The sequence below is a fragment of the Pteronotus mesoamericanus genome, unplaced genomic scaffold (genome assembly GCF_021234165.1).
Source record: "Pteronotus mesoamericanus isolate MK-2021 breed Mesoamerican mustached bat unplaced genomic scaffold, CSHL_Meso_final contig_20, whole genome shotgun sequence".
Lineage (NCBI taxonomy): Eukaryota > Metazoa > Chordata > Mammalia > Chiroptera > Mormoopidae > Pteronotus > Pteronotus mesoamericanus.
In genome coordinates, this window is record NW_026555085.1 from 44,968,528 (window position 1) to 44,985,239 (window position 16,712).

Consider the following 16,712-nt stretch of genomic DNA (forward strand, 5'->3'; position numbering starts at 1 on the left):
CCTGAGGGAAGAGGGGCAAGGGCTGGGTGAAGACAGGCAAAGGGGGAAAAAATGAGGACATTTGTAATAGTGTAAACAACAAAAATAAACATTATTAGAAGAAGTAATCATAGCAATAGCCAAAATATAAAGTAAGATTATGGACAATTATATGTTCATAAATCAAACAACCTATATGACAAAATTTTTTGAAAAGACAAAAACACTAGAAGGTAGTAAGTGAAGAACTAGGTAACTTGAATAGACCAATTATCATTAAAGGAATTAAATCAGTAACCAGAGGCTTGGCTCCAAAAAAAGGCCCCTGGCCCAAACCATTTTACCAAACTTTCATGAAACAAATAATCCCTATCTTATGCAGACTGCTTTAGGGGAAAAAATTTAGAAAATATTGCTAAGTTAAATGGGCTAATATAATTTTAATACCCAAATCAGATAAAGATAACAAAAGAAAATAATTAGGTCTACTTTACTTATAAATATAGATATGTACTAACTAAAGCTAACAGTATATCATACAATAAATAATATGTCATAAGAAAGCCATGTTTTTAAAATAGTTCAATATCTTTAATTCTACATCATCATGGGCTAATGGGAAAAAAAATCAAAACAATGAAGCCTCTTGACCTAACTACTGATTTGGCCAAAACGTTCATTTAGTTTTTTCCGTACAATGGCTCTAGTAGTGCTTAGTTGTCTTTAACTTCATTTGAAACAATTTTGTTAGATTGTGTTGTGACAGCTGTCATATCAGCATGCATTTTTTTTTTTTTAATTTATCACCCTGGCTGGTACAGCTCAGTGGATTGAATGCCAGCCTGCAAACCGAAAGGTTGCCAGTTCAATTATCAGTCAGAGCACATGCCTGGGCTGCAGGCTGGGTCCCCAGTTGGGGGCTTGCAAGAGGCAACGGATGGGTGTTTCCTCTGGCATATCAATGTTTCTCTCCCTCTTTTCTCCATTCCTTCCTCTCTCTAAAAATAAGTAAGTAAAATCATTAAAAATTTTATCAAAATTGGTGAAATTTTGTGCAGCCACTTTAATATTGAAGATGGAAGATGACAGACAACGTTTTTGGCATATTATGCTTTATTTTTTCAAGAAAAGTAAAAATGCAATTGAAACAAAAAGATTTGTGCAATGTATGGAGGAAGCGCTATGACTGATCGAACATGTCAAAAGGGGTTTGTGAAGTGTCTTGGTACTATTGACATTTTGGCCAAATAACTCTTTGATGTGGGGCATTGGAAGATGTTGAGCAGCAACCCTGACCTCTATCCACTAGAAGCCAAGAGTGGGAGACAGCCGACAGACTCAAAATATCGAAATAAATAAAGTTATTGGTGAAAATGAAAAATGTGTCTTTTATTTTACAGAAAAAAACTAAACAGACTTTTTGGCCAACCCAATACTAGTTTACGGAGAACCCAGAGGGAAAGGAACATGTTCAAAAACACTACAGGGATGCAATCACTAAAAGCCAGACTGTGGAAAACTCTACAGAACAAATGGTCCAGTTTCTGCAACAAATAAATTGCAAGGCTCAATAAAAAGGGATGGGTGGGGAGGGAAGGCAACTTTCAGATTAAAAGTATTATTTTGATCTTAATTTGATTAACTTTAAAAGTTGTTTATAAATAAGATTCATCAAAGAGTAACAGATAGCTACATGATAAAGCATGTGTAAACAGAGTAAAATGTTAATGGTTAAATCTAGGCAGTACATAGTCATCTACTATAAATTTCAATGTTCCTGTATATTTAAAATATTGGGGAGAAAACTCCTAACAAATTTAGGGAAATATGAACATTGAATGGATATTTCATGATGTTAAGAGATTTAGTTTTTTTAAATGCGGAATAGTACTGTGGTTATTTAAGAAAAAATAATTCTTATCTAATTGAGATACATACTGAAATGTTTACTGTTTATAGCTAAGTACATCATGTGGGATTTGCTTCAAAGTAACTGGGAGACAGGGCTATTTGTGACTTTGACCTGATAATTTATGAAGCTAGGTGGTAAGTACTTACAGGTTTCATTATACTACTATATTTTTATTTTATATGTATTTGAAATTTTTCATACAAAAGTTTTCTAAATGAAAAAAGATATCAGAATGACATAAGAGACCTGATATGAATGAAGAGATATTTATGTCATGGATGAAACCATTTAATATAATGAAGATATCAATCCCAATCAAATTAATTTACAAAATAAATGGAGGTGGTCAAAGTATTAAACATGATTACAAATTCTTTGCACTCTTCCCATCAAAAGCAGAAACTTAATTTCCTTCCCCTTCAAATAAGAGTTAGCCTTAATAACTCACTTCTAACCAACAGAATGTAGCAGAAATGAAGCTCCCTATCTTCCAAGGCTAGGTCATGAAAAGGATATGGCTTCCCCCAGGCTCTCTTTCTCAGGATGCTCACATTTGTAACCCAGCTCCATACAGCCAGACTAAGATCACAGCCAACAACCAGTATCAATTGTTACACTTGTTTATGAACAAAACCAACAGATTATTATAGGTCCTGGACTTCCTGGTGCCCAACTGACGCACAGTGAAGAACAGCTGTACCCTAACACTCTGTGAAGATATAAAATGTTGTCTTAAACCACTAAAGTCAGGGATGGTTTGTTACCTGACAATATATAAACAAAATAGAAACTACAATCAAAAGTCCTGCCCAGTCTCTTTGAGAAATCTGACATATTCATTCTTAAATGCATGGAGAAAGAAAAGGTTCAGAAAGATCTGAATCAATTCTGAAAAAGAAGGATCAAGAGGGAGAATTTTTCCTAGCACATATAAAAACATACTACAAAAACTATAATACTATTAAAAAGGAAAAGAAAAGAAAAGCTGCTGTCTTAGGGAGAGATAAAATAAACAAAAGAAATAAAACACAGAGTAAAAGACCCATGACCTTTGAAAACAAAAAATATATCACAGTCTAGAGTCTGCTTGTCTGGATTCAAATCCTGGCTATGACACAATGCAAATTATTTAACCTCTCTGACTCTCGTTTAATCCTCTGTAACGTAGGGTAATATAATACATAATTTCCAAATAAATAAAATCAGAAATGAAAGAGGAGAAATAACAACTGACACCAAAGAAATATAAAGGATTGTGAGAAAATACTACGAACAACTAGATGCCAACAAACTGGACAACCTGGACAAAATGGATAAATTCCTACAAACATACAAGCTTCCAAAACTAAATCAGGAAGAATTAGAGAATCTGAATACACAGATTACACTTAGAGAAATTGAGGCAGTAATCAAAAAATTCCCAACAAACTAAAGCTCTGGACCAGATGCTTGACAGGGGAATTTTACCAGATTCCAAGAAGAACTAATATCTTTCCTTCTCAAACTATTTCAAAAATTCAAGAAGAGGGAAGGTTTCCAGACTCATTTTATGAGGTCAGTATTATCATGATTTCAAAACCAGATAAAGACACCACAGAGAAAGGAAATTATAGGCCAATATCCCCGATGAACATAGATGTTAAAATCCTCAACAAAATATTAGCAAACTGAATACAGCAATGCATCATACACTATAATCAAGAGGAATTCATTCAGGGAATGCAAGGTTAGTACAACATTTGCAAATCAATAAATGTGATTCCCCATGTAAACAAAATGGAGGATAAAAACCACATGATAATATAAATAGATGCAGAAAAAGCATTTGATAACATCCTGCACCCATTTATGATAAAAACTCTCAACAAAGTGGGAATAGGGGGAACGCATCTAAACATAATAAAGGCCATATATGATAAACACACTGGCAGCATCATACTCAATGGGCAAAACTGCAAGTGTTCCCCTTAAGATCAGGAACAAGACAGGGATGTCTGTTTTCACCTCTCTTATTGAACATAACACTGGAAGTCCTAGCCACAGCAATCAGACAAGAAGAAATAAAAGGCATCCAAATTGGAAAGGAAGAAGTAAAACTGTCTTTATTTGCAGATGGCATGATACTATACATAGAGAACTCAAAAAATTCTACCAAGAAACTACCAGAACTGATAAATGAATTCAGAAAAGTAGCAGGATACAAAATTAATATCCAGAAATCAAATTTTTACATGCCAATAATAAACTAATAGAAAGGGACATTAAGAAAACAATCCCATTTCACAATTGCTTCAAAAAGAACAAAGCACCTAGGAATAAACCTGTACTTGGAAAATTATAAGACACTAAAGAAAGAAATTAAAGAAGACACAATTAAGTGGAAGCACATACCATGTTCAAGGATAGGAAGAATTAACATCATTAAAATGTCATACTAGCCAAAGCAATCTATAGATTCAATGCAATTCCGATCAAGATTCCAAAGACATATTTCACGGAACTAGAACAAATATCTCAAAAATGTATTTGGAACCACAAAAGGCCCTGCACAGCAACAGTGATCCTGGGAAAGAAGAACAAAGTTGGAGGAATCACACTATCTAAATCAAACTATACTACAAGTCCATACTAGTCAAAGGAGCCTGGTACTGGCATAAAAACAAACATAAAGATCAATGGAACAGAACAGAGAGCCCAGAAATAAACCCACACCCTTATCATCAATTAATATTTGACAGAGGAAGCAAGCACATACAGTGGGCTAACGATAGTTTATTCAATAAGTGATGTTGGGGAAAATTGGACAGATAGGTGCAGAAAGTTGAAAGTAGACCACCTTCACACCACACACAAAAGTAAATTCAAAATGGATCAAAGACTTAAATGTTAAAGACACAAAACCATAAAAATCCTAGAAGAAAACATGGCAGCAAAATCTCAGACATTGCTCATAGCACTATTTTATCAGATATATCTCCACAAGCAAGGGAAACAAAAGAAAAAAATAAACAAATGGGACCACGTCAAACTAAAAACTTTTTGCACATCAACAAAATAAAAAGACAACCCACAGAATAGGAGAACATACTTGCTGATATATCTGATAAAGGGTTAATATCCAAAATTTATAAAGAACTTACAAACTCTACACCAAAAAAACAAACAACTCAATCAGAATATGGGTAAAGGACCTGAATGGACACTTCTCCAAAGAGGACATACAGATGGCCAATAGACATATGAAAAGATGCTCAATGTCACTAAACATCAGAAAAATCCAAATTAAAACCACAAGGAGATATCATCTCACTCCATTCTGATGACAGTCAGAATGGCTCTCATCAATAGATCAAGAAATAACAAGCGCTGGTGAGGATGTGGAGAAAGGGGAACCCTTTTACACTGTTGGTGGAATGCAGATTGGCAATAGCCACTGTGGAAAGCAGTATGGAGATACCTCAAAAAATTAAAAATGGATCTGCCTTTTGACCCAGAGATCCCACTTCTGGGAATATATCCAAAGGAACCCAAAATACTAATTCAAAAGGACATAAGCACACTATGTTAATTTCACTGTTATTTACAATTGCCAAGATATGGAAGTAGCCGAAGTGTCCATCAGTAGATGAGTGGATAAAACAACTATGGGGTATTTACACAATGGAATACTACTCAGCTCTAAAATAGAAGAAAACTGTATCCTTTGCAACAGTATGGAGGGACCTGAAGAACATTATGTTAAATGAAATAAGCCAGTCAGAGAAAGACATATATCATATGATTTCACTCATATCCAGAATCTAATGAACAAACTGAACTACATGGAAAATTGAGACAGACTCATAAATAGGGGCAGGATGACAGCTAGGGCTGGGGGAGGATAGGGGTGGAGGGATTGAGCAAAAAGGAAAAAGGAATCATAAAGATGGACAACAGCATGGTGATTGCAGGAGGCAGGGAGGTATAAGGGGACTAAATGGTAATGGAAAAATATACAATAAAAAATATGAATTACAAAAATGAAGGTAGAATTCTGGCCAAGATGGAGGAGTAGGTAGAAATGATTCGCTCCCTCACACAACTAAAAGAAAGATAATGACCAATTTAAAAACAAAAAACAATCAGAAGGGCCAGAAAACTGAACTGCATAGAAGTCCAACAACCAAGGAGTTAAAGAAGAAACATTCATCCAGACTAGTACAAGGGGTGGAGACAGGCAGCCAGGATGGAGAGGATGCCTGGCAAGGGGGCATATCAGCAGGCCAGGCAGTGGCAAGAGGACCAGGTGGTCCCACATTCACATGTGTATAAACCAGAAGGAAGAACTGGGGAGTGAAACCGACCACGCCGCTCAGGGTTATAGTGTGGGGAAAATAAAGCCTCTGAACCTCTGGCTGTAAAAACCTGTGGGGGTTGTGGCAGCGGGAGAAACTGCCAGTCTCTTGAAAGCACGGCAAGAGCCAAGCAAGCAGCATTGTCCCCTCCCTGACCCTCTCCCCGACATACAACACCACAATGCTGTGAAAGGGGTTACCCCACCCTGGCAAATACCTACGGCTCTGCTCCTTACAACATAACAGGTGCACGGAGACAAAGAAATATGGCACAAATGAAAGAACAGAACAAAACTCCAGAAAAAGAACTAAGCGATGAGGGGATAGCCAACCTATCAGATGCAGAGTTCAAAACACGAGTACTCAGGATGCTCACAGAAATGACTAAATATGGCTGCAAAATAAAGGAAGAAGTGAAGGCTCTGCGAAGTGAAATAAAGAAAAATATACAGGGAACCAACAATGAAGGGAATGAAACCAGGACTCAAATCGACAACATGGAACAAAAGGAAGAAACAAACATTCAACTGGAACAGAATGAAGAAATAAAACATGAATTCAAAAAACTGAGGAGATGATTAGGAACCTCTGGTACAACTTTAAAAGTTCCAACATCTGAATCATAGGGGTGCCAAAAGGAGAAAAGGAAGAGCAAGAAGCTGAAAATGTATTTGAAAAAATAATGAAGGAAAACTTCCCCAATCTGGCCAAGGAAATAGACACACAAGTCCAGGAAGCTCAGAGAGTCCCCAAAAGCTGGACCCACAGAAGAATACACCAGGACACATCATAATTAAAATGCCAAAGATTAAAGGTAAGGAGAGAATATTAAAAGCAACAAGAAAAAAGGAAACAGTTACCTACAAAGAAGTCCCCAAAAGATTATCAGCTGATTTCTCAAAGAAATCTTGCAGGCAAGGAGGGGCTGGAAAGAAGTATTCAAAATCACGAAAGGCAAGGACTTATATCCAAGATTACTCTATCCAGCAAAGCTATCATTTAGAATGGAAAGACAAAGTGCTTCCCAGAGAAGATAAAATTAAAGGAGTTCATCATCACCAAGCCCTCATATTATATAATGGTAAAAGGACTTAGATCTAAGAAAAAGAAGATCACAACTATGAACAGTAAAATGACAACAAACTCACAACTGTCAAGTGAACCTAAAAAAAAAAAACAAACAAACTAAGCAAAAAACTAGAAAGGGAACACAATCACAGAAATGGAGATCACATGGAGGGTTATCAGTGTGGAGGAGGAGGGCGAGAATGGGGGAAAAGATACAAGGAATAAGAAGCACAACTGGTAAGTACAAAATAGACAAGGGGAGGTTATGAACAGTATAGGAAATGGAAAAGCCAAAGAACTTATGTACGACCCGTGGACATGAACTAAAGGAAGGGGAATGCTGGAAGGACAGGGGATGCAGGGTATAAAGGGATAAAGTGGAGGGAAAAAATGGGACAACTGTAATAGTGTAATGAATAAAATACACTTTAAAAAAAGGTAAAAAAATACACACCAGAAAATAATAATGCCTAATTCACAGAGTTGTTATGATGACTAAATAAATTCATAAAAATGCTAAAAGCCTGTCACTAATTTAAGTGTACGAATACTCTGTTTTCTCTTCAAATCATATATGTCTTTTGCCTTTTACTAAGTTAAATGTATGTAAGTCAGTTGTGGCAATTTAAAAAGTACTGAAGAAAATAATAAATGTGTTAAAAGCAGGCACCGCATATTGAAGGCTATGCACACACACATGCATACATATATATAACAATCTCAATCTATATGATAAAATTATAAATTGCAGGGAAAAGGGATTAGAATGTTAACAAAAGTAGTCATCTCTGAATGGTATATTTATGAGTGATTTTTAGCATCTTTATATTTGTATTTTCTGACTTCCTAATTTATGTGAATCAATGTTACTTAGAAAGTTAATAATAATCAATATTATTCTTAATGTCTTTGCAATGTAATTTTTAAAAGCGTGGACTTCTTAATCAGAATGGCCTGCATTAGAATCCCACCTGCTACTTTCTACAAGCTTGAGCAAGTTATCTAACAACTACAAGCTTCATTTTGCTCATTTGTGAAATGGAGTTAATAGCCATCAAATAACTGAAAAGTATAACGACAATGAACTAGCACTATACACTCACTAAAATAGCTAAATTTAAGCTACAGACAGTATCATTCAGAACTGTCAATTATTATTAGAGGGTGAGTAAATTGTTGTAACCACTCTGGAAAACTGTTTTGCAGTATCTACTTAAGTTAAACAATTGCATACACTATGACAAAGCATTTCTATTCATGGGCATATACCCTAAAGAAAAAAGAACACATACATATTTAAAAAATGTAAATAGGAATATTCACAGTAGCATTATTTATAATAGCCCAAAACTGTAAACAACTGAACTGCTCTTCAACAGTAGAATGGATAAACAAAGTATGGATATTCCCGATGGAATATTACGAAATAAGAAGAGAGAATAAACTACTGATTCATGCATCAATGTAGATAAATCATTAGAGTTGAGAGAAGGAAACGAGATACAAGACCATATGATTTCATTTACATGAAATTCAAAACCAAGCGCAAGTGATATGCAGTGACTGCAAAGGTTATTAACAGGGGAGCCTACTGAGGTGCTAGAAACAATTTTGTCTTGATATGGGTGGTGCATACACAGGGAGTCATATTTAAAAATTCTAAGAACTAATCAATTATGTGTTATGAACTTTTCTGTAAGTTATATCTCAAAAAAAAGAAACTGAGGCTAATAACAGTATACCTATCTTACAGAATTGTAAGAATATATGAGCTAAAAATAACTGCTAACATTTAATAAGAGCATGTTCTATGTATTGAGCACCATTCTAAGCACTTTCCATGTATTAACCCATTTAATCATCAAAATAGCCATATAATGTAGGTACTAGCATTATCCCCATTTAAGAGATAAGGAGACTGTGACAGACAAAAGTTGTATTACTTACCCAAAGTCACATAACTGATAAATGGAGGAGTCAGAATCAAATTCTTACAGTTAAACTTCAGATTCAAAACTTTCAACCACAACAATAAATTACCTCATTAATAAATGAAAACATAACACCTGGGTCGAACAAAGCACTCACAGGGTATTAGCTATTATTATTATTACCATTATTATTGGAATTAACTTAAAATATTCCTCATTCAAACATTCAAATACTCAACACTGTGGCAAATAAACAAATCTATCTAATTGTAACTATGTTCCTAATTTGTCCTAACAATACAATAAAGGTGAGATCATAAATAACTTGGAATATATAAAGTATATTACTCTACTTTTCCAACAAATCACTTATAACGGTCTGCAGATTATATCCATTTATTTTACCATGGATTAAATTCATAATCTTAATTCATATTGAAAGAAAAATTTATATGCTAAGTAACACCTTGAAAGATCTTTAGGAGTTAGTTTCAAAAATAACAGAAAAAATTCCAAAAACTTTCCTAAGTTTAACCACATAGAAGGAAAGCTTCAAATCTTCATACTAACCAGTGGAAATTTTAAACTGAAAATTTCTTTTAAAGTTATTTCTAAAAACTAAGCTGTAAAATATCTGTGTAGAAATCACTTATTGATGACGAAACGGTTGTAATGGAAGGATTAATATAGGTTGTCTACAAAACAGGGCCATGTGCCTATGTGCTATATTTGCCATGGGTATTAGACATTTATGATCTTTTGCCTACAGGCTGTGTCAAAATGAACATGCCTTCTTTGGTGCATAGCTCAAGAGTGAAGAGTATGCCCTGACCAGTGTATGCTCAGTTGGGCACTGTTTCACAAAGTGAAGGGCACATGGCTAGGTTGTGGGCCTGGTCCTCAGTCAGGGTGCCCGCGCAAGAGGCAACCCGACTGATACTTCTCTCACACACTGTAGTTTCTCTCCCTCTCTTTCTCTCTAACTTCCCCTCTAAGAATAAATAAAATCTTAATTAAAAAAAATGAGGAGTATAAGTTAGTCCTTCTTTCAATAAACATTTAGTAATTTGCAAATAAAAATCATTTATTGAAAGGAGGGATTGAGCATATCTTTCCATTTCTTCTATTTCCATTGTTATGCCCCAAATGTTTTTAAATTTCTGAATAAATGTGCCTAGGACTCTTCTACTCTCAGAAGGGGCCATGTTTTCTTGTAACAATCTTCCAGAAATAGTCTAAGTATACATGCTTATATATACATGTGAATAGACATGTATTTTAAAGAAAATCAAACATTACACTGAAAAGTATACTATATGTACTTTCCTGCACCTTCTAAAAAGTTTTTCCTGGAAAAAAGACACTAACCATTCTTTTTTCAAAACTAATGTGCCGTGGCTAGAGTGGCTCAGTGGACTGTCAGCCTTTTCTAAGAACTGAAAGGTTGTTGGATGGATTCACTGCCAGGGCACATGCCAGGGTTGTGGGCCAGGTCCCCGGTTGGGGGTGTATCTCTAGCATATTAATGTTTCAGTTCGCTCCCTCTCTTTCTCCTTCCCTTCCCCTCTCTAAAAATAAATAAATAAAATCTTAAATAAAATTAAAAAAAACTACTGTTTAAGATCATTTTTTCTAATTACAACAGCAACAAATAAAAAAATACCAAAAAAATATGCAAAAGCAATTTCAGTCATAAACTCAACCACTTGGAGATAACAGTCAAGTATTATTTCCTTCTTTCTTCGCATAATACAAATAAAGATATAGTGTACAGATGATATGGTATACAAATTATAAAGTATTCTAGGACTTAACAACATCGAACACTATGTTTAAGTAGGCAACCTCAGAAATCTAGTTCAACATGCTGCTACATGGTTGTCCCACCTTGAAGACCTAAAATGACCTGATTCCCAAAGGATATAAGTGAGAATCCCTGGACAGAACTTAATAATCATATAAAGTTACATGTCTTTCATACCAAACCTGTTAGTCTAGCTTGGAATATCTTCCAGATGACAAAAAACAAGTACTTAATAATTAGCTTGTACTCTGTTTAAGATTCTACTTGTTCAATACTCCTGCAAACACTTCACCATCACAAGCAAAGCACATATTCCAGTAAAATATCAATCACTATTTAAACCTACCATTATACAAATCCAGAATCAACCAACAAGAAAGCAAAGCATCAACAGTCGTTAGAAAAATTAAGGGTAAAATTAACAAATTCCTTGTGTTTGTTTTGCTATTCCTATCCTTAGGGACCAACTACCTCAAGATAAAGAGTAAGGTTGCCTTTTGCACTCCCACCAAGAGATTGGTGCAGCCACTATGGAAAACAGTATGGAGTTACCTCAAAAAATTAAAAATGGAACTGCCTTCTGACCCAAGAATTCCACTTCCGGGAATATATCCAAAGAAATCTGAAACACTAATTCAAAAGCACATGAACACCCCTATGTTCACTGAAGTATTATTTACAGTTGCCAAGATTTGGAAGCAGCTCAAGTATCCTTCAATAGATGAGTGGATAAAAAAAGCTGTGGTAGATTTATACAGTGGAATACTACTTAGCTGTTAAAAATAAGGATGGGAAATCTTACCCTTTGCAACAGCATGGATGAACCTGGAAAGTATTGCTATGTGAAATAAGCCAGTCAGAGAAAGACAGTGCCATATGATTTCACTCATATGTGGAATCTAATGAACAAAATAAACTAACTAACACAATATACAGAAACATAGATAGAGAACAGACTGACAGCTGTCAGAGGGGAGGAGGGTTGGGGGCCTTGGTGAAAAAGATGAGGGGATTAAGCACAAACAAACAAACGAAAACAACAACTCAGACAGAGGCAACAGTATAGTGATTACCAGAGAAAAGGGGGGCTGGGGGAGGTAGAAGACAGTAAAGGGGGATATACTGGGATGGAAGGAGACTTGGGGTAATGAAGATGGGATCAAATATACAAATGATATATTATAGAACTGTACACCTGAAACCTATATAATTTTATTAACCAATGTCACCCCAATAAATTCAATAAAAATCAAAACAAAAGAGTAAGGTTGATGGCATGTTCAAAACAGAGAAAACATCACGCAGATGCTGTCGCTGACAACAGATTTCTCTCCACCAAAAGCAAATCTGGAAATAATTTTAAAGGAAATGTTCTCTTCTACTGCCTATTTCATCGCTACCTTTTCTATCAATAGCAGAACGACAAAGATCTACAAGTTTATTTCAGGGGCGGAATCTCCAATTTCAAAATGTCAACTGGATTTACAAATTTTAACTCTTGGTCTTCCCTTTAGGAATATTCAAGAGATGCTGGGGCAGGTACCAATTTTCTTTCTGACTTCAGTTCAACAAATCTTTGTGACCGTCCATTTACCAACAATACTGTGGGACAGCTTCAGCTGTAAGATTGTTCGTGTCGGTGTGTGCAAGGTGAAAGCCCAAGAAGTCTGCCTGAACTGCGTCTCCGACAGGACCTTGAACCCTACCCTGTCAGCTGACTGAATCGCACCACTGCGGTCTCAAACTGGGCCGGACACAGATTTCACCCCTCTGAAAAACATCTGGGTGAAAAGGTAAGAATCGGAGACAGCTGGCTTAGGAGACTAGCCCTGAGTAAAGGAGGCACTTGAACTCAACCCCCGCCTGCACTTCCGGGGCCGGGACTCGGGGCCGGGCTCCCTGAGGCCGCTCTCCCCAGAGGCCCCGCGGCCGGCCCCAAGCCCCCCGCAGCTACGCAGCCGGGGATGGCATCCACAAAGGCAAGCCACACGGGCCTGCGGCCCAGGTTTCGGAAAGAAGCCGTCCACCGCCCTGCTGCCTCTGCACTGCGGCGTTACCTGTTGAGGAGCAGTGAGGCGGCGCTGAGGCAGAGCAGCAGGAAACAAAACAGCGGGTACTGGCGGCAGATCTCGCGTCCAACGTCTAGCCGCAGCCGCTGCTTTAGCTTCTCCCCCGTCGTCCGCACCCAAGGGACCATCTCTGGCGTGGCTGTGAAGCTGTGCTACACACTGAGACTGAGGTCGAGGCGAGCCCCATTAACCTCCAGCGTCTCCGACCACCCAACTCAAACAGCCTCCGACAGCCGGACAGTCTGCCGGCTGCAGACGCCCAAAGCCCCGCCCAAGAACCCCGCCGCGCGTGCGCAGCAGCCGGCTGGGTAGGCTGCCGCAAGACGTGCGGCAAGTCGTAACCCCACGGAAGCCCTCCTCGCGTGTTCGCTCCGCTCTCCAGGCCAGAGCCGCAATGCTGTCCTCCCAAGGAGGATCCTGCTTCTCCGGCGAGACGCCTTCCTCGGAAATCGGGGTAAAACTGCAGCACCCAGTAACCGCCTGTATTACGAAGGAGAGGCCAATTTGAATCTGAGAACGGGAGAAACTACATCCCCCTGCCCCTGCAGCTGCCGAGCCCTGCCTACGGGACACCCTGAGCTCAAGGGGCTGCTGGGGACTGTAGTTTTTGTGACGCGAACCCGCGGAGGGATGGAACGCGGGATCGCGCCCCAAGGAGAAGGGAGGGACGCCTCTGAGTCCTAGTTTTGCGCGGGTCGCGGGTGGGTAGTGCAACCTGGATTACGGAAAAATCAAAATCCTTTGGCCGCAACCCCTGCAGGAGAGCTTCTTTTGCGCGCTGGTGGAGGAGGCAGAGCTCAGTTTCTAACAGCCCCGCGGTCCTAACCAAAATCCAAGTGTTTGCTTGAGACGGGTATTCACAGGTTAGGTTAAAGCCCCCTTGTAGTCTCGTGGGGCTTTCGCTTTACTAAATTTTAGTGTCCCTGTTGCTTCTCTGAAACAGAAAGACCTTACCGTAATAAGTAAAATTTGGGCGTCCCGATAAGCTAACCTTCACATATCTACCTCAGGAGGTGCAATATGTGCTCTGGTTTCTCCTATTTTACAGCTAGATTACTAAAGCAGAGAGGAACTTGCTCAGAATCAGTTAGCGAAACCGGGATTTGAAGCCGTTCTAACCCCTGAGCTGGTGTGCTCCTGCTGCCTGTCATTTCTCCTCCCTAAGGTTTTATGCACCACCCCCCGAAATGCGGAGACAAAGGTTCTCAGAAGTGATTTGGGTTTTTTTTTTTTTTTGAAGGTTTTATTTATTTATGTTTAGAGAGGGGAAGGAAAGGGGAGAGGGAAGAAACATCACTGTGTAGTTGCCTCTTGTGCACCCCCTACTAGGGATCTGGCCGGCAACCCAGGCATGTATCCTGACTGGGAATGAAACTGGCAACTCAATCCACTGAGCCACACCAGCCAGGGCAGAGATTATGTAAAAAAACAAAACATGGTGTACATATAGTTTCATTAATATTTTCCCATGTTATCATTCTGAATACATGGACCACCTTTAACGCATTTTCTTCCATCATAATGTACCTTTATTCTCATAATGTACCTTTATTCTGTTAATGCTAATTAATTTCTTTAATATTATAATTACCACCCTTGATCACAAATCTATACACATTTCTAATAATTTTCTTAGTATCAACATCTATACAGTCGCTGGATCTAAGAGTAAGAACATGATACATACTGTCAAATTTCTTCCTAGAATGGTCCGATTCCACAAGAGTATATCAAAGTATCCATTTCACTGATCCTTATCATTAGGTATTGTTTAATTAACATCACAAATATAGTTGTACAATTTCTGATTAAACCATTTAAAAGACTACTGTGTAACATCACTGGGAAGCTTAATGCTACTTTTAATGTTTTAAGATACATATTAAACATTTATAAATTTCATTCTTGCAGCCTTTTTAGCGTCTTTGAATTATCTATAAACCCTTGTTTATATGAACATTCTAGGACTATACTTAAGTACAAATAAAAGGTGTATGTTGAATTAATCTGCATGTATCAAGTGCCTACTATGGACTTGAGTACTTTATAATAAAGTTACTTTATTAAAACTTTTCCAGGAAGTTACATTGCCAGTCTTTTTTTCCTGCTTAAAATGTTTGCTTCCTCAAGGGCCTATTTTGAAATTACTGTTCAACTTTTCACTGACAGCCAGAACACTTTAAAGATACAATGTTCTGTTCTATTCAAATTAGACATCTCTACAACAATCAACCAAGACTTCTTTCCCATTTGGTTTTCTTAGCAGAGGCAATTAGAATAAGCTAATAAATTGCCTAGACAATAGGCAATTTAAATTTTCATATTATTCTTATGTTCAGGAAAGTAGAAAAAATAAATTTCTGCCGTAAGAAAATTCTTTGAAATCTACACCTAAAGAAAAATAAATGTTTCTCTTACTACAGACATCATTTAATGAAATAAAACATTTCATTAAGTTATTTCATTAATGTTTCCTTTTCAATTACAGTGTACATTGAATATTACTTTGTATTAGTTTCTAAATGGAGTTAGTTTCTAAGTGTTTTCTCTTTAACCTTATAATCTAGTATCTACTTTAACACTCACACACAGGTCTTGAAATTTTTTTCCAATCTTTTATTAAAAGTTCTGAACTTCTAGTGGGGATATGGGATATCCACAATCAAGCCTGTTTCTAAAACCAGCTCCACTTTCTACTAGAATATTTCATTGAGCAAGTTTAACTTGATCTATCTCAACTCCTCTATCCTTAACTTTAAAATAGAAATATCTTCATAAGTTTTAGAGATTATATTGCATAGAAAATGACTTCTAAATGTCTTAATACAATGCTTAATACAAAAAGGTTTCTTTTATGGATTTACGAACATGACAAAAAACAGCCAAACCAATTAGCTTTATTTGGATTAAAATCTAAAACGACGATGACATGAAGTTAAAGCTGTAAGTTACCTTGCAGGAAACTGAGGCCCAAAGAGCTTTATTGTGTGTCCTTAAGTTCTAGACCTGCAGTGTCCAATGCAGTAGCTAATAGCCATTGTCTGGCTATTGAGCATTTGAAATGTGGCTAGTTTAAATAGACATGTGCACACACCAGATTTTTTAATGACTAAAACAAGAATTTTTTAAATTGATTTTAGAGAGAGGGAGAGAGAAACATCAATTTCTTGTTCCACTTATTTATGCATTTATTGTTTCCTTTTATGTGCCCTAACCAGGGATTGAACCTGCAACCTTGGTATATCGGAATGCCACCTAACTGAGCTACCCGGTCAAAACTACGTATCTCAAATTTTAAAACTTGATTACATGTTGAAAGATATTTTGGCTATAATGTGCTAAAAAATAAATGAACCTATGTTTCTTCTGTAATCTTGCGACTAGAAAATTTTAGATTTCTTAATTTATTTTTAGAGAGGGGGAAGGGAGGGAGAAACATACATCAATGTGAGCGAGAAACATCGATCAGTTGTCTCTTGCACACACCCCAACAAGAGACTGAACCCGCAACTCAGCTATATGTCCTGACTGGTAATTGAACCAGGGACCCTTTGCTTTGTTGTTTAACACCCAACGAACCGAGTCACAGCAGTCAGGGCTAGAAAATTTTAAATT

The 16,712-nt window shown here is 37.2% G+C and overlaps 1 protein-coding gene across 2 annotated transcripts in view; it reads right to left on the reverse strand.

The window, feature by feature from the left end:
* SNX14 (sorting nexin 14) overlaps positions 1 to 13,373 on the reverse strand; it is an 84,470-nt gene extending 71,097 nt beyond the window's left edge. For both annotated transcript variants that reach the window (XM_054569677.1, XM_054569676.1), the window contains exon 1: positions 13,086 to 13,373. In XM_054569677.1, the coding sequence (XP_054425652.1) occupies positions 13,086 to 13,225 (140 nt within the window). In that variant the 5' untranslated portion in view covers positions 13,226 to 13,373. The remainder of the gene's footprint in view (positions 1 to 13,085) is intronic.
* Between the last annotated feature and the right edge of the window lie 3,339 nt (positions 13,374 to 16,712).